The sequence below is a fragment of the Mesoplodon densirostris genome, chromosome 2, assembly GCF_025265405.1.
Source record: "Mesoplodon densirostris isolate mMesDen1 chromosome 2, mMesDen1 primary haplotype, whole genome shotgun sequence".
Lineage (NCBI taxonomy): Eukaryota > Metazoa > Chordata > Mammalia > Artiodactyla > Ziphiidae > Mesoplodon > Mesoplodon densirostris.
Window position 1 is genome coordinate 83096490 of NC_082662.1, and position 18551 is coordinate 83115040.

The following is an 18551-nucleotide window of genomic DNA, read 5'->3' on the forward strand; positions in this document are numbered from 1 at the left end:
TTTTTTTCTTGTTGTATTTTGCACAGAAAAGCATCTGCCTTAAAATGTACACACTTGTGCAAAAAGGAAGTTGGAGAAAGTGGCTCAGTTTTGGTTTTTCGCGTTATTTACCCTGTTAATATATGGTGCCTTTTACAAATGTATATTAAAGATTAGCTGTGCCATATTAAAAGGCAAAACTGCAATGGTATAAATTTTTATTTTATTGTTCCAAAGTTCTTTTTACTATTTTTTAACTGTTAAAAAACTCTATTATCAAATCTCTTGGATTTATAGTATGTTTATTAGTTTGAAGGCAGATATGACAAGATGAACGTGCATCTTAAAATAGGCCATAAATACTACTTACACTGGGAAGAGTAACAAAAGAGGATATGAAGATTCTATATATACATATATATTTATTAAACATTGTAGGGAAGCACATCCATTAAATTACTTGCCTTAATTCTTCAGCTAAATTGGTGAGAGATATAGAAAAGAGATCAAAATGTGCTTTTGCCCCATTTAATGCAACAAGGATTGAATACTGTACTTCCTATGTGCACTAGAATCTAAGCTCCACAGGGCAGAGATTTTTGCTTTATTAACTGACATATATCCAGCATCTAGAGTAAGAGCCTGACTCATTGTGGGAACTCAAATATTTGCTAAATGAATAAATAATATATTTGATACACTGCTAGGCACTGTGCGGGAAATATGAAAGAAAGATGACATGGTAATGTTGATCTTTCCCTTAAGAACCATATACAGAATGCAGTTAAATCAAACAAGGGTTCAAAAGTATTAATGAGCCTTACAGATAAGAGTGGGAAGCGAACTCCCTGGCAGTCCAGTGGTTAGGACTCGGCCCTTTCACTCCTGGGCCCGGGTTCAATCCCTGGTCAGGGAACTAAGATCCCACAAGCTGCATGGCGTGGCCAAAAAAAAAAAAAAAAAAAAATGGCAGGAAGAATTACAGAATAGAGGATGAGACCAACTCAAGGGATTACTACTCATTCTCTTGGGTTGCTCTCATATGGCATGGGAGACAACGAGTAACATTGCCAAATCATGGCTCCTTAGAGACTACAACTGTGTTCCCAAATAAGACTAAGCTGGTGAAAGGAATGTTTCCCTCACTAATCATAGTTCTGATAGTGACAGAAGAAAGTGGAATGTCCCTAAGAATTCTCATCATTGTATCCTAGCAACGTGTATTTACCAATAAAAGCCCAGTTTTCTATGTACATTGTGCTTGTGCCTCATAACATCTCAAGGTAGGGAGTACTTGTGCCTTATAACATCGCAAGGTAGGGAGTATCACCACTTTACAGATGTGAAAATGAGATTGGCCAATGCCCACAGTACAAGGGTTGGAACCAGGATCTGACCTAGATCCATCTGGTTGTAAAGCCCATAATCTTTCCACTTAGATCACATTCTGTTTAACCGGCTGTGGTATCCACACTGCTCTTTCCGTTTTATGGGTAACCTGTTGTGTTCCAATAATTAGAAACATCTTTCAGAAACTTACAATTTGACTTTTAATTCTGGAGGAATTTAAATTAGCAATTAGCAAACAGGAGTATTTGATACAGCAAATGCTACAAGGTTTAGCAGAGAGCCTGATTCACACCAACTTTAATTATGCTTCCCTCTTGATCATTTTCAAAGGGCAGCAACAAAGGAAGGAACAAGACTTTATTGACCGTGTGTGGTGACGCAATGAAGTAATTCTGACTTATTTTAAAGAAAACGTGTTTCTGACAAAGGCGAAGGTTTCTCGTTGTTGTTATTTATGTCTGTTTGGAATGCTGACCAGTTCATCTGGACTAATATTAACAATACACGTCAAAACGTGCCACGGGTAATCCTGGCCTATGATAATGGATGTATTCTAACTTTCAGTGGATGTAGAAGAGTACTTGTAACAGATATAAAGGCTCAAGGTTGCCATCAGTTAGACCTCTTAGCATAAAGAGATCCATTTGTAGGAAGAGTAAATGAATTTGACTTACCAGCTGCCAAAGCATCTCACTGTAAGTAAACTTGACTGGTAATGGCATTTAAATTAAAAAATTGTGATTAATAAATATTCATCTATTTAATTCATCCTTAGTAGGTATATAAATATGCTTAATGTAAACTTCAGAAATTATGTGAAAATAATTTATTAAGCATATATTTCAAAAGGAGGCCATTTACAAAAAGCAAAAATGATTGTGCTGTTGATATGATTCTAATTCTCCTGTTATACCATTTAGCATTTTTGATTTTAAAGGTAATATATCATTTTCTATTAACCCACAATTGCCTCAAAGAGTTCTAATTATGTGCGAACGGAAAGAGCACTTAAATATGGGGCAGGGGTACACTCCGGGGGCCGCCCCCAGATCCAAGCGTCCTGAGACTAAGGAATAGTGGGCTTCATGGCACAGCCCGCCTCGGACTCCGAGGCTGCGGTGTTGGAATCCGTCCTCAGCCAAGACACAAGCAAGTTCCTGTACCCGCCAGCAGTGGACAACCCCTTCATGCAGCAGACGCACATCAGCGCGTGGTGCTGGGCCTACATCGTCCTCATGGGGGCTGCGCCGGTGCCGGTGCGCGTGTCCTGCATCGCCGTCCTCTTCATCTTCCTCTGGCCGGTGGCTGCGCTTTCCGCCATAGGTCGTCGTGCTAGAACAACTAAGCCCGCCAGGAGTTGGAGAAGAAGACTGGTGCAACCCACTCTCAAGTTCTTGTTTCAGGTGACTTTTTTTTCAGCAGGGTTCCTGGTTAAAGTGAAAGGGAAAAAGGCAACCTGAGACAAGGCCCGCATCTTCGTTGCAGCACCGCACTCCAGTTTCTTTGACGCAGTCGCCTGTGTCGTGGCAGGTTTCCCCTCGGTGGTCTCCGCGAGTCAAAATGTGCGTATCCCCGTGGCTGGGAAATTCTTACTGTCAACGCAGCCGGTGCTTGTGACCTGAGATGACCCCAATTCGAGGAAGAACACCCGGGAGGAAATCCTGAGGCGAGTGACATCTGATAGGAAGTGGCCACAGATCCTGATTTTCCTGGAAGGAGTGTGTACCAACTGCAGCTGTCTGGTCACCTTTAAACTAGGGGCCTTCTCTCCAGGTGTTCCTGTGCAGCCAGTGCTGCTCAGGTACCCAAACACCCTGGACACCGTGACCTGGACCTGGCAGGGGTTTACAGGCTTCCAGACCTGTATATTGACCCTGAGTCAACTCTTCACCAGGGTAGAAGTTGAGTTTATGCCCGTTTATATCCCAAATGACCGAGAAAAAAAAGACCCCGTCCTTTTTGCCAATACAGTGAGGATCATCATGGCCAATGCTCTTGGGGTGCCTGTGACAGATCACACTTATGAAGATTGCAGACTGATGATTTCTGCAGGTAACCTTTGACTACCCGTGGAAGCCGGTTTGGTTGAATTTACAAAAATTAGCCAGAAATTAAAGTTAGATTGGGATAATATTCATCAGTGTTTGGATGAATATGCTGCAATTGCAGTTGCCTCAAAAGGAGGGAAGATAGGAATTACAGAGTTGGCGAATTATTTGAAACTCCCAATTTCAGAGCCCTTGAGTCAACTTTTTGCCTTCTTTGACAGGAATAATGATGGCAGCATAGACTTCAGAGAGTATGTGATAGGTCTGACTGTCCTATGCAATCCTGCCAACACTGAAACGATTCTGCAAATGTCATTTAAGCTTTTTGATCTTGATAATGATGGTTTCATAACCGAACAGGAGTTAGCTGCTATACTTCGGGCAGCTTTTGGAGTGCCAAATCTTGATGTTTCCAGACTCTTCGGGAGATAGCTGGGCAGAACTCAGAGTACATTTCATACAGGACCTTTAAGAACTTTGCCCTGAAGCATCCAGAATATGCCAAGTTATTTAGTTCATACTTAGACCTCCAGGCAGCCTATATATATTCATTACCACAACAAGTACAGGTTTGATGGTTGTATTCAGATGTTAAAGTCAGCCCTGAAAATGGTGAAAGTTAACATCCAAGTTGAAACTATGACTGAAATAAAAATTATCCTTTGAGGAAAGACACAATAGTTTTTACTCTAAGTGGCCTGGGCACTTAATTATGATATTTAAAATGTGCTTAAGGAATATATATTTCAATTTGATTTTATATTACCTAATTTTCTTCTTCAGATAGTATGTTTGTTTCAATGTGGCCTAAAGGTAGAAAAATAAGACATCTGCTTATAACTTTGTTCACCCAGCATGGTTCTAGTTAGTGCCTTTATTCTGCTTAAAGTAAGAAAAATAAAGAAATAAAATAAAGGGCCTTCTTTTTGCTAAATTAAGGCCAGAGGACTATTACAGCCCACAACCTCTCCCTCATTTTTGCAGAGAAAATACCTCATTAAGAGCTCTACTAGCAATAAATAAATACTTTGTTACCATTATTCTTCTCTCCAAAAAGGATCTGCTGCATAAATGCTTCCTTGTTCTTTCTCAAAGTAGCCCAAATGTTCTTATTGTACAAGACAAAATAAAAATAAACATCAGGAAGATCTAGTATTGGGAATACCATTGAAACACTTATATATGGCATAGCTACCCCTTATTTATTTATTTTTAAGGTATAAAAGTGATTATTTAAAATGGGAAATCATGGGAAAAGAAATGAAAAAAGAAAAGCTAATATAATAAACATAGGTTATAAATACAGGAGTTCTGATAAATTCTGTTATGTATGATTCTCACCAAAAAGGAAAAGTTTGTATTTATAGTCGAATGTTTTGCATTACTGAGAATATTTCTTTTGTTCTGACTAGGCACCCATGAAACTTCTGCTTACTGTTGTGTACCTCCTTCACTATCCATGTACTTCCAGCATCATTTGCTGTAAGACATCTTCACATAGTGATGTGACCTTGAGCCCTACCCCTTCATGTCACCTTGTAGGATGAATCAGTGAAGTATTCCTAGAAGCCATTCCTACACCAGGACAGGGAGCAACAACTTATCTAGGTGTGGAAGTGATTTTGAACCAATAAATATGCCTTGCTAACCCAAACTACTGTATCCCCAACTCAGTTTCATTGTGGCTGAATCCTCAAAATGCCTACAGCCACTCAATGCCACCAGATATGAGGGGATATATGACTAAGGGGGAAGAGTCTTGATCACTTGTAGTCAAAATCTCTTACTTATGCAGACCTTACAAAAACATACCCAAGTAGACACATTCCTAGGGACCCTACTAGACCTTTGCAAGGGCTTGTGCAAGTGGGGCCCCTAAAGCTTAAAGGTCATTAGTTAGCTTCCTGGTATTTTGAAAGAGTAGAAAGGAAGAAGAGATAAGAGTGGGAGAAAGGTGAACAGATGGAAAAAGCTTAAGGAAAGGGAAAGAAAAAAATCAAATATTATTTTGAAATAATTTCCATGCAGTTCTGATCTGGGAAAAGGAGATGGATAAATGATATTTCATAATCCCCATTGTTTTAGTCCATTCAGGCTTCAATAACAAAATTACCATAGATTGGGTGGCTTAAACAACCAAAATTTATTTCTCACAGTTCTGGAGGCTGCAAGGTCTAAGATCAATGCACTGGCAGATTCAGTGTCTGGTGAGACCCTGCTTCCTAATTCATAGATGTCTTCTCACTGTGGGCTTACCTTGCAGGAAGGGCAGAGGGAATTCTCTGGGGTCTCTATTTATTTATGTATTTTTTATTTTTTGTTTTTGGCTGCTCAGTGCTGCTTGTGGAATCTTAGTTCCCCGATCAGGGATCGAACCTGCACCCTTAGCAGTGAAAGCACAGAGTCCTAACCACTGGACCACCAGGGAATTCCCTAGGGTCTAATTTATAAGGGCACTAATCCCTTTTATGAGGACTCCACCCTTGAGACCTGGTCATCTCCTAAAGGCCCCACCTCCAAATACCATCACATTGGGGATTAGGTTTCCACATATGAATTTTGGGAGGACACAAATAATTCATTCTGTAACAATCCCCCAGCTTGATAGTCCCATGATAATAATGCATGCATATGTAATTCAAATACAATGATCTTTTAAAGGTAATGGAAATTATTCATTTAAATAAGAGATTTTCACTTAAAAATAGTTACCAAGATATATCTTTACTCAAACAAGGGTACTATTACTCAAATATTCAATGAAGTTTGAAACTATCTCTAATTAGATAGTGAGCTATACAAAATGTCAGGGTCATTACTTCATTATACTCTACCTTTTAACCTCAAAATGTTAAACACTGCTTTATTTAAACCCTCTTTAATATATAACACTTTTTTATTGAAGTATAGTTGATGTACAATATTATATAAGTTACAAGTGTACAATATAGTGATTCACAATTTTTAAAGGTTATACTCCATTTACAGTTATTATAAAATATTGGCTATATTCCCTGTGTTGTACAGTATATCCTTGTAGCTTATTTTATACATAATAGTGTACCTCTTAATCCCCTACCCCTAACTGCAACCCCCTTCCCTCTCCCCTATGGTAACCATTAATTCTCTATCTGTAACAGGTAACACTTAAAATAACCTTTTTATTGTAAAGTACTTAAAGTTAAAAACTATACCAAACAAATATGTAGCTAATAATAATTATTACATATTATGTATTATGAATATAATCTGTTTTCAGATAAACACTGTTGCAACTAAGCTCAAGACATTAAAACTTTTCCAGCCACCCTATAAGTTCCTCTATGCCCCCAATCATAATTACAACCTCTTTCTTCCTCCCAAATTTAAACTGCTTTCCTGAATTTTATAGTTTCACTTCTTGTGTTTCTTTACATTATTGTTATCTAAATATGCATACTTTGACACTGTGGTGGTTCCTTATATATGCTGTGAAATAATAGAAAATATATATTGGCCTTTTCCCCAGTTCCTGGCACAGAGTTCCTAAAACCCTTGTAATTTTCTAAGTGATAAGAGCATTACGATCATCCTTAGTTCTAATATTTGGTCTTTGATCCCCGTTCCTAAGTTTCTAAATCCCTTGGGATTTCCTGGGTGATAGGAGCATCTTTTGTTCTAATGAGATGATTCTTGGTGGGCTCCTGGATTGGGGCTGGTCACCAGAAAGACCAACTCATGATTAGAAGCTTGGAATCTTCACCCTTCCATTCTTTAGAGGGTTAGAGGGGCTGGAAATAGAGTTAATGATCAGTCATGCTTATAGGATGAAGCCTCCATAAAAATCTTCAAACTATGGATTTTGGAGAGCTTCTGGGTTGGTGAACACATGGAGGTTCTGGGAGAGTGGCACCCCTGGAGAGGACATGGAAACTCCATGTCCCTTCCTATATATTGGGTTGGCCAAAAAGTACCTTCGATTTTTAAGTAAAAATAAAAGACACATTTTTCATTTTTACCAAGAACTTTATTGAACAACATATTCACCCTTTTGTTCCACTACCTTCTGCCAGTTTTCTGGCAATTTCATAATTCCATCTTCCCAAAACTTTTTATCTTTTTGAGCAAAGAACTGTTCCAGGTGCCTTTTACAGTCTTCCAGGGAATTGAAATTTTTTCCATTAAGAGAATTTTGTAAAGCCCGAAATAAATGGGAATCTGAAGGTGCAATGTCTGGTGAATACGGCAGATGGATCGGAACTTCCCAGCCAAGCTGTAACAGTTTTTGCCTGATCATCAGAGAAACATGCGATCTTGGTTATCCTGATGGAAGATTATGCGTTTTCTGTTGACTAATTCTGGATGTTTTTGTCGAGTGCTGCTTTCAGTTGGTCTAACTGGGATCAGTACTTGTTGGAATTAATCGTTTGGTTTTCCAGAAGGAGCTCATAATAGAGGACTCCCTTTCAATCCCACCATATACACATCACCTTCTTTGGATGAAGACCAGCCTTTAGTGTGGTTGGTGGTAGTTCATTTCACTTGCCCCACGATCTCTTCCTTTCCACATTATTGTACAGTATCCACTTTTCATCGCCCATCACAATTTGTTTTAAAAACAGAACGTTTTTGTTATGTTTCAGTAGAGAGTCACGTGTGGAAATATGGTCAAGAAGGGTTTATTCGCTTAACTTATGTGGAAACCAAACATCAAAGCAGTGAACATAACCAATGTGGTGCAAATGATTCTCAGTGCTTGAATTGGATATTTTGAGTATGTTGGCTATCTCCTGCGTGCTATAACGTTGATTGTTTTCAATTAATGTCTCGATTTGATCACTATCAACTTCAACAGGTCTATCTGACCATGGAGCATTATCCAGCAAGAAATCTCCAGCACAAAACTTCACAAACCACTTTTTTTTAAAATTAATTAATTAATTTATTTTTGGCTGCATTGGTTCTTCATTGCTGTGCGTAGGCTTTCTCTAATTGTGTCCAGCGGGAGCTACTCTTCATTGCGGTGCGTGGGCTTCTCATTGAAGTAGCTTCTCTTGTTTCAGAGCACAGGCTCTAGGCACACGAGCTTCAGTAGTTGTGGCATGGGGGCTCAGTAGTTGTGGCTCGTGGGTTCTAGAGCGCAGGCTCAGTAGTTGTGGCGCACCGGGTTATTTGCTCCACTGCATGTGGGATCCTCCCAGACCAGGGCTCATACCTATGTCCCCTGCATTGGCAGGTGGATTCTTTACCACTGTGCCACCAGGGAAGTCCCCACAAACCACTTTTGACATGTTCGATCAGTCACAGTACCTTCTCCATACACTGCACAAATTTTTTGTGTTTCAGTTGCATTTTTACCTTTCTTGAAATAATAAAGCATAATATGCTGAAAATGTTGCTTTTTTCCTTCCATCTCCAATATTAAAATGGCTACACAAAAATTCACCAATTTTGATAAGTCTTTTTTTAAATGCACGCTGATATGACAGCTGTCACAATACAATCTAACAAAATTGTTTCAAATGATAAAGACAACTAAGTGCTACTAGAGCCATCTTACAGGAAAAAATGAACAAACCTTTTGGCCCACCCAATACTTTTCCTCTCTCGACTAGATGTTTACTTGTACCCTTTACCGTATCCTTTTATAATAAACAGGCAAACAGTAAGTAAGTCAGTTCCCCTGAGTTCTGTGAGCTGCTCTAGCAAATTAATTGAACCCAAGGATAGGATTGTGGGAACCTTATATTTATAGCTGATTGGTTAGAACCATAGTAACAACCTGGCGTTGCAATTGGCAACCAAAGGAGGGGAGCAGTCTTGTGGGACTGAGCCTTAAACCTGTTGGATTGGATGCTGTCTCCACATACATAGTGTCAGAATTGAGTTAAATTGCCTGACATCCAGCTGGTGTCACAGAATTGCTAGGTGTGTGTAACCCCACACACACATTTGGTGTCAGAAATACTGTGAGTGTGATAGTGGTGTGAGAGTAAAGGAGACACACAAGAGAAGAGTAAGTATTTTCTAAACTTACACCAACTTGGCTAGGGCATGGTACCCAGATATTTGGTCAGTCATTATTCTAGATGTGAAGGTATTTTTTAGATGAGATTAACATTTAAATGAGTAGACTTTGAGTAAAGCAGATTATCTTCCATAATATGAGTGGGCCTTTGAAAAAAGGATAATTTAAATAAGAGAATTAAGCATTTATTCTGCCTTTGCAGTGTGAAATGTATTTCTGGATATCCAGTATTTCTAATTGATGAGGGAAAATTCTTCTTTACAGAAGATTTCCAGCAAATTTCTAGCAAATAAATGTAGAAAGAATGATAGCATTATAAAATCATTTTGCAATCCCTAGTTAATTGATTAAAGTAAGAGTCATCAACAGACAAAACTATCAGATGAAAATCAGTGATACATTTTAGCAACATTAAAATGGGGATAACTGGCTTCCCTGGTGGCGCAGTGGTTGAGAGTCCGCCTGCCGATGCAGGGGACACGGGTTCGTGCCCCGGTCTGGGAAGATCCCACATGCCACGGAGCAGCTGGGCCCGTGAGCCATGGCCGCTGAGCCTGCGCGTCCAGAGCCTGTGCTCCGCAACGGGAGAGGCCACAGCAGTGAGAGGCCCGCGTACCGCAAAAAAAAAAAAAAAAAAAAAAAAAAAAAATGGGGATAACCAAAGATTATGTGCCTTCTGACAGGATTCAAAATGAATTACTGCTTGTGGGAGGCAGAATAATGCTTGCTCCCCCTGCCCCCAAAGATGTCTATGTCCTAATTCCAGAATCTGTGAATATGTTAGGTTACTGGCAGGGGAATTAAGGTTGCAGATGGAATAAAGGTTGTTAATTAGCTGACCTTAAAGAAAAGGAGATTATCCTGGATTATCCACTTGGTCCCCAGTAATCACAACAGTCCTTAAAAGAGGGAAGAAGGAAGGAGAAGAAGAGTTCAGAATGATGCAATGTGAGGAGGATTCAACCTGTTAACTTTGAAGTTGGAGAAGCGGAGATGAGAACTGAGGAATATGGGCAGCCTTGAGAAGCTGGAAAAGGCAAGGAAGCTCTCCCCTCAAGCCTTCAGAAGGGGAAGCAGCCCGGCCCAAAGCTGAATTTTAGCCCAGTGAGATCTATGTGGGACTTCCAACCTATAGAATTGAAAGTAAAAAAAAGTGTGTTGTTTTTAAGCCACTAAGTTTGTGGTAATTTGTTAAAGAGCAATAGAAAACTTATAAAAATTTTTTTTGCTAAAAAATTGAAACTGAATATAATCAAGCCTCTAAAAACAGCTTCCATTTACAGAAAATATATGGGATAGATGAGCACAGTGCGTGATGCTACAAAGAGGCAGTCAAATTTAAAATGTGGCATACGCTACAGCTCAAATTGCTCAGGCTTCTGCCACAATGTCAGTGTCATGAGGGAAAATACAGGAGATTAGAAGAAACTCAGGAGATGTAAGAACCAAATGTAACCTTGTATCTTGTTTGAAAACTGATTCAAACAAACCAACTGTAAAACATATTTTTTAGGACAGTTGGGAAAATTTTACAATGGGCTACATAGTAAATGGAATTATTGTTGCTTTATAAGGAATACCATTAATGGTTTTGTAATGTTATGTAAGAAAATGTACAGTTTTTAGTGATGCAAACTGAAGTATATAGGAGAAAATGAAATGATTTCTGGGGCTTTACTTTTAAAATTTTTAGAAGGAAGGGAAGAAAGAAAAGAAAAGAAAGAAAGAAAGAAAGAAAAAGGAAGGGAGATAAAAAGGAGGGAGGGAGGGAGGAAGGGAGGAAGGAAGGAGGAAAGAAGGAGGGAAAAAAGAAAGGAAGAAAAGATGAGGAAGGAAAGAAAAACTGATACAACATATATGCCCAAATCTTGATAATTGTTGAATTTTGGTAATGGGTATATCAGGGTTCACTGTACTTCTCTCTTTATTTCTTTGTATGTTTGAAATGCTTCATTTGAAAACATTTTTAAAGAAAGAAAAAATACATCTAAGAGAATCACTTTTTTTCATGAAATTGTAGTACTTAGATGAGTTTTTTTGCCTTCCAAGGCAATTTTACTTAAACTTATTTTTCACACATAAGGATCACAGTTAAGGCCAACCCTAAATAAAATTATGGGTTTAGCAGTGTTTACCTTCAGAGCTCCTGTTGCTAGTTTCCCAGGACTTTCTAGTGTTCCTGATCATAAAGCCTCTGAGGAAAAAAATTTTGATAATTTCACTCACATTAAGGTGTAAATGATTACAGATATAAATTAATTAAAATAGAAATAATGCTTTAAGTAAAAAATCTCTAATGGCGGAATGTGAAGCATCATTAAAACTATTTTTTTGTTTTGTTTTTTTAAGAGGGTACTTTTTCTTTAATTACTTCACAAAGCTGACTAAGCTGCCTAAGGTAGTTTAAGAGAATTAAATTTACATGGACCAGAAACCATCTGTCATCCATTCCCAACCAGAGAGTAGCCTAATTTTTGCTTCATCAGCTGCTAAAGGAGCATGGTAGAAGTACTACAGGACTTTGGAGGGAAAGAATCTTGTACTGAACTGTCTGGGTTTTAATACCTAGACCACCACTTACTGGCTGTGTGACCCTGACCAAGTTATCTAGCCTCTCACGCCTCAGCTGCCTCATCTGTAATTGGGCTCATAGCAGTACCAACCTAAATGGTGGTTGTGAGGATTAACTGAGTTAATACATAGAAAGCAGGTAGAGCAGTTTTCTCGCCTAAAAAGCACTTAATAAATATTAACTATCATATTATCTTTGACACTCCGCTTTTCTATAGGAATGATTAAAAATCAGTTATCCACTGTATTCATAATTAAGGTGTCTGAACAATTGAGAAGGTCGTTATTTGGAGAAATGGCTACTTCTTGGCCAATCTTCTGGTACAATATCCATATATTTTCCAAGCAATTGTATGTACTTGTTACCTTGTGCAGAGCTTATGAATGATGCAGAAGGATTGAATTTTCCTCCTTTGGAAGAAGTAATCAAATAAAAAAACAAAAGACTTTTTAAGTAATTTCGCTCCAGCTCTTTTCTCCACACCAAATTTTCAAAATTCTATAGCTCATCAATCCACCCAATTCCTTGCTCAATTAAAGACTCTACCCCTACAACATTACTTCCTTTCTTCCACCTCATAACTTTTATAGCTTTATATGCAAAGTGGGGGAATATAACTGACATTTCTCTGCTTAAGTCCAAGAGCAATTATATGAGCCACTCCCTGGATTAGAAGGGGAAGGAGTCTTCTAGACATTATACCATACCCTTTGCAGGGGGCTCTGGAGTGTTGTAACTCCTGCTGATTTTACAAAGTTCTTCCCGCGCCCCTCACCACCCCCAATTTTTCTTGCCCAAAGCAGTAAGTGAAGGAGTGTGACTCGCCGCGGTAAAGGTCTAGTGAACTTGTCTTTCCTGGGGAAAAAAGCGCTGACACCCTAGGAAGACAAAGTGCTGAAAGGCTGCACTGGTTGATTTGAACTCAGTTCTCGATAAAACATTTATTTAAATGACTGGTTAGCACCAACTGGAAAGCAGAGGGACAGGGATAAAGCGCAGACCTCGTTAGCGGCGCAGACCTCGTTAGCGGCGCATAACAGTTGGCTCCCTGGGCAGGGCTGCGCGGAGCGCCTGCTGGCGGAGTTAAAACAGAGCTACTACGCCTGCGCACACCCTCCTGGGTCACGTGCCGGCGCGGGCCGGGTCTCCGAGATTCTCCGGGACTGAGGTTCGGCAGCCATAAGGGACCGTCAACAAACAGACGAGAGGCGTCAGCCTTTTCCTTTAGGGGGCGGATTCGGGTAGGAGCAGAGCTTTCGGTATGAAACGACCGTTTCTTCCAGAGGTGGGGAAGTGAGACCCTGTACTGGGCCTGCGGGGCGCCGCCGTACCTTTGTGGAACATGGCCCGCTGTGGGGAGGATAGCGTGGCCCCCGTGGTACTTCTGGAGTCCCCTGGAGTTTGCAGTAAGGGCTTGCAAAGGAAGGGGCCCAGTGAGCGGCGCCGGCTGAAGGCGATGGTGTCGGAGCAGCTCAGCCAGGATCTGCTCAGGTAGGAGGAGGCGGGAACTCAGGCTGCTTCAGTTCTTAAGGCGCCCACCTCCGTACCAGAAACTGGCTCCTCGGTTTCTCCATCCCTCCCTGCTTTGTCCTCCTCACCTCAGGCCACTGCAGGACGCTCACCTGTCTCCTCACTACAAAGCGGGTTCTTTCGCCCTATATAACCAATCCAGAGCACCTCGGAGACCACGTACCAGATTCAAGAAGAAAACCAAAATTACCATCATAGTTCTGTGCAGCACCAGTTTATGCCAAAATAACACGGGTAGGCTTAAGTCTTGAAAGACTCGCTAATGTCGGGGTGGATACAGGTTTCGTGGTCCTGAAACTTACACAACTTTTTGTAAGCTCAAACAATTCTAAGAAAAATGATACAATTAGGTAGAAGAGTATATATTTAAAAAAATTTTTTTTGAGTATCTATTTAGAATGAGTAAAAATGGATCAGATTACTGGAGCGTTGGAGGTCTCTTTCTTCTGAGCTCTCTTTAAACGATTTAGCAGAAATGCTATCGTAGAAATACTTCCTGATCGCAACCTGGCTTCCCCTCTCCTCCTAGAATACTCTACAGCCCGCAGCAACTCCCAGCAATTCCCAGTTCCTCATGAGGACTCTAGCAAATGGAGAGGCTGTAGTGAATCCAGGAATGCCATCTCAGTTTATAAAGGAAATGAAGCTTGGAAATATTCCCTAGCTAGTTTCCATTTCCACCAAAACATTGATTCTTGAACTTTAGTGTGCATTAGAATCACCTGGAGAGCTTAGATTTACTGAGACCCAGACCTTAATTCTGATACAGTTGGTCTGGGATGGAGCGTGAGATTTTTTCATCTCTAGCAAGGTCCCAGGTGATGCTGCTGCCCTGGGTCATACTTTGAGAACTATTGAACTAGTGTAAACATAATTACTATTAATAACAGTTGTGCAGCATTCTACATTTTAAAAGTGCTTACTGTTGCCCACACTTAAGGCTCCACCAGTTATAAACTGAACTTTATAAAGCAAATAAATTTCCTTTTAATTTGGGCCTGTCTATGAGAGATTCTGCCTTGTCTCCACCACTGGGGGAATTGATGTACAACATTAAAAAAAATGAGAGTGAAGTTGTTCTGTTTCTAGGATGAATCTCTAAGGATGAGGTAATCCTCTTCAGTGGCTCTATTCTTCTGGCTGTATAATACATCTAATTTATATAAAGAAAATGAGGTCATAAGTATAGCAGGTGAACAGTTTATCCTCATCCTAGCAGCAATTAAAAGATAGGATCCTGAAGTCCCAAGTTCTTGTTAGAAGCAAAAGTGTTTTTGTGTGTTTTTTTTTAAACAACTAAAAAATCTCATATACTTACCCAGCCACCTTGAATGCTATGCCAAAGTAATCTTCTTTAAGCACAGCAATATCATTGTTTTATTCTACAAATATTAATAAAGTAGCTAGCACCCACTATATACCTAGTACTGTACTAGGTTCTGAAAATCAAAGATTAATAAGACATGACTTTGGTGTTGTGCTTGCACTCTACTGAGAAAGGTAATAGCCAAACAGAGATAATGGGGACTGAGGTGATTTGGGGGAGGTTTTATAGGTGATGTTTGAGTGATCTCTTGGGGATTGATTACAAATTGATTAGATAGAGATTAGGAAGGGAGAAGTCAGAGAGTATCTAAACAAGGGGAATGGCTTTTACAAAGGCATAGAGATTTGGAAGAGCTTCATTTATTTTGGGAAAGCAAGTTGTATTGAATTGCTTCAAAAGCAAGGAACAGAGACTCCTCTGTGTTACCTGAGGCAATAGGATATATGGAGAAGTGAGAAAAAATAGTAAACAGCTTCAATAGTCAAAAAGCCAGCTCTGGTGTAGAATTGGAAAGTTGCTTGGGATATGACAGCAATTGTACAATAAGACCTCATTGAGATATGGACCATTGTTCAAGACAATTGTAATAAAAATTCTTATTGCCATCCTATTATTAGCTAGACACTGGGCTGACATGCAGTGTTTTATTTACTCCCTGGTGAGGTAAATCTTGCTGTTATTCCCATTTAACAGATAAGGAAACTGAGCCTTAGAGAAGAGGTGGTGAAGCCAGAGTAAGAACCTTGGCAGTCTGGCTTCAGGGACATTAAAGTGACTTGCCCAAGGTCTCATGACCAGAATATGGACCCAGTCAGTCTACCTTCTCTAAAGTTCTGTAGTTATGCAAAATGATCTTCCAGTAACTTTGTTCCTTCATTTCTGCTTCTCTCCTTACCCATTCCTTTTTCTTACTCTACCTTGGATTTTCTTTGAAACTCTCTTAAGAGTGTGATCAGTTGGCTCTTGATTATTATAGAACATCTCTGCTAGAGTTCACTTGTTTAACTACCACACTGGCTAATGGTTAACCTTGCCTCAGTCTGTTGTCCATTCAGATGTGACTAAGAGCATCAGGGACATGTGGTACAATTTGGTAGGTTTATTTGGAAGGGGATTGTGGGTATGGCAGGCAAAGTGATGAGGGTGAATGGGTACACTAAGACTAGACCGTAGAGACTCTACAGTGAAGAATTTGGAATGTATTCTGGAGGCAGTGGAGAATCATTGATGTTTTTTAAATAGAGGATGAACATAATTAGATCTTGAATTGAGGAAAGAAATTGGAAAAAAAAAGGAAACCAACTGGGAGATATTGTAATAGTCAAGGGATACATAATGGCAGTGAAAACGGACAAGGTGAAACGGATTCCTGTGTGCAATTCACAGGCTTGGTGACCGATTACACGTGGAAACACAGGGAAAGAGAAGCATAAAAGATGGTGCTAATTCTTAGGACATTTGAAAGGGAGGAGTATAGTGAATGTTCAGGAAGCCATATCCAGGAGAAATGAAGATATGTCTGGAGTTTAAGAGGGAAGTTGGCATAGCAGATGTAGTTCAATGGCTGGTGGCATCACCAGCACCCAGTTGTCTAAGCTAAATATGAGAGACATCCTAGGTTAGTCCCTTCCCTTCACCTTCTACTTCCAGTCACCAACTCCTGCCAGTCTATTACCTAAATATATTTTAGGTTAATCCCTTATTTTCTATCACCATTGATTCTCTCCTGGCTCACACCCTCTACATCATTCATTTGTGTTGCGCAGTAGTTTTTTTCCCCTTCATTCTCCTTTTCCCGTAATTCCCCTTCTACACAACTAACAGGAGATGTTCTGAAAAATAAAATTGCCCATGTTTTGAACTATTTGATCATTCCCCTTCAACTGTAAGATACAGTTAAGCTCTTTGTCTCTCATTCATCTTTATCCGTGCAGCTTCATCTGCCACTTCTTATCCCCTCAATACTCTGCTGACCAGTTTGTAGCTCCACACTCAAGACAAACCTCTGTAAGGAGCATGGAGGCAGGAGCTCCCCCATACCTTGCCTTGCTTCCTTGACCAACTCTTACTCAATCTTTAAAATTCCTTTTGGTTTTCCTTTTCTCTATAAGATCTTCTCTTATGTCTGTCCCTGAAAAAATTTACTAGTTTGTCCTATTGAATATATCACATGCCTTAATTTTTAGACCTGGTCTCCATACTCTTCTACAAACGCCTTGAGGGAAGATACTATGCTTTAGTCCCCTTTGTGTCCCCAGTGCTTCGTACATGGTACATGCTCAATAAATTTTTAGTGAGAATTGGGTTTAATCAGTAGTCTAAAATGCTTTAGATAGGTGAATACTGTAGGTGACAGAGAAATAAGATGGAAAGAAGCTGGGCCTTGACACCACTGAGCCTTTGCTCCAGCCTATCCTTCCTCTAGAGTTTATTATTAGATGAGCCAATAAAACCCTCCTTAATGTTTAAGCAGGTCCTAGTCAGATATTGTTACTTGTAACAGATAACAAGATATGCTTATAACTGATACAGGTAGTTTTATAAAATAAAAAGCACTGTATTTTCACATTAACATTTTTTAAAACATTAACTTTTTTTATTTGACGAATACTCATGAGCATCTATTATGAACAACGCAGATTCCCTAGTGACAGTTGTATGGCTACCAGCTGCAATGCTTGTTTATTCACTTGGGGAGAAGTGGGGGATGGGTAGAAGGTGGGTGGGAAGGAGGAATAAATGGTGTATTTGTATTGTACAATTTGAGTTTTTATTAATGTTTGGGAGACCAATACATTCTTGCATAACTTTAACAATCACTTATGAAAATAACTTATTGATTAAAATATTGACTAAAATGCCTCTATTTGCTCATTGTTTCCAAGGTTCTGAAAGCTTTGTGCTCTGAAGCATTTGTTTTGTTTAGGGTAAAATACAGCCAAATCCAAAAAAGCAGATATTGAGCTCTTGCTATCTAATGAAGGTACACTTTTTGCCTTTGGAGAGTTCATTGTCTGAGTATAGTATATTTTAGTTATATGAAAATAATATAATTTTATTATTATAAAAATAATAATGATACAGTGACAGAAGTGCTGTGATAGAGGTATGTACCAAGGGATCAGAGGAAGGAGCCATTAACTGGGTCTTGGGGGAGTGAGTGGCAGTGGCAACATTCTAAGCTTTCACTGTAATGGATATCTTTATCCATACTTGGACCTCCTGTAGTGTACTAGTGTGATTGCCAGTTATATCCTGCAATACAGAAGTCCTCTGAGAATACATAACTTGCTGATGATAATGTTATACTATATGAAGTATTATTTAATATTTACAGAGCAGAAATATATAGTTACCACACAGAAAAAACATTGTGACAGTTTCTATTATGATGCTGATTTCTGTTCTTCTATCACTTTACATGTGAGCTTTACCATAACTATGTCTGCACATTAGTAAAGGGATTTGAATGGGCTTTCCTCGAGTCCATCGTTTTAATAATAGATTAGAGCATAGTTCTATTTTTTTATGGGGTGGGCAATGGAAAAGGGCTTAAATGTCACATTCTTGACAGCCAAGCCTGCATTTCAGACTTGATATTTAACAATAGTCAAAGTGCAGTGTACCAGTTTCTAGACTGGATTGTCTATTATTGCGCGTGGTTTGCTGGTGGTGTTGACTGTTTACTTTTTTTGCTTCAGTTTTAGTAAGATTTAAAAAAATTGATTCAATAGTCAA

At 39.4% G+C, this 18551-nt stretch overlaps 2 protein-coding genes across 3 annotated transcripts in view; both read left to right on the plus strand.

Annotated features, from left to right (window-relative positions):
* Positions 1-2414: 2414 nt before the first annotated feature.
* Positions 2415-3952, plus strand: LOC132503276 (lysophosphatidylcholine acyltransferase 2B-like). The gene is given in 2 exon segments (XM_060119728.1): positions 2415-3798; positions 3801-3952. Coding segments are annotated over 2 exon segments (1536 nt in total).
* Positions 3953-13087: 9135 nt separating this feature from the next.
* Positions 13088-18551, plus strand: part of BTBD8 (BTB domain containing 8) — a 90345-nt gene continuing 84881 nt past the window's right edge. For both annotated transcript variants that reach the window (XM_060090116.1, XM_060090117.1), the window contains exon 1: positions 13088-13447. In XM_060090116.1, the coding sequence (XP_059946099.1) occupies positions 13299-13447 (149 nt within the window). In that variant the 5' untranslated portion in view covers positions 13088-13298. The remainder of the gene's footprint in view (positions 13448-18551) is intronic.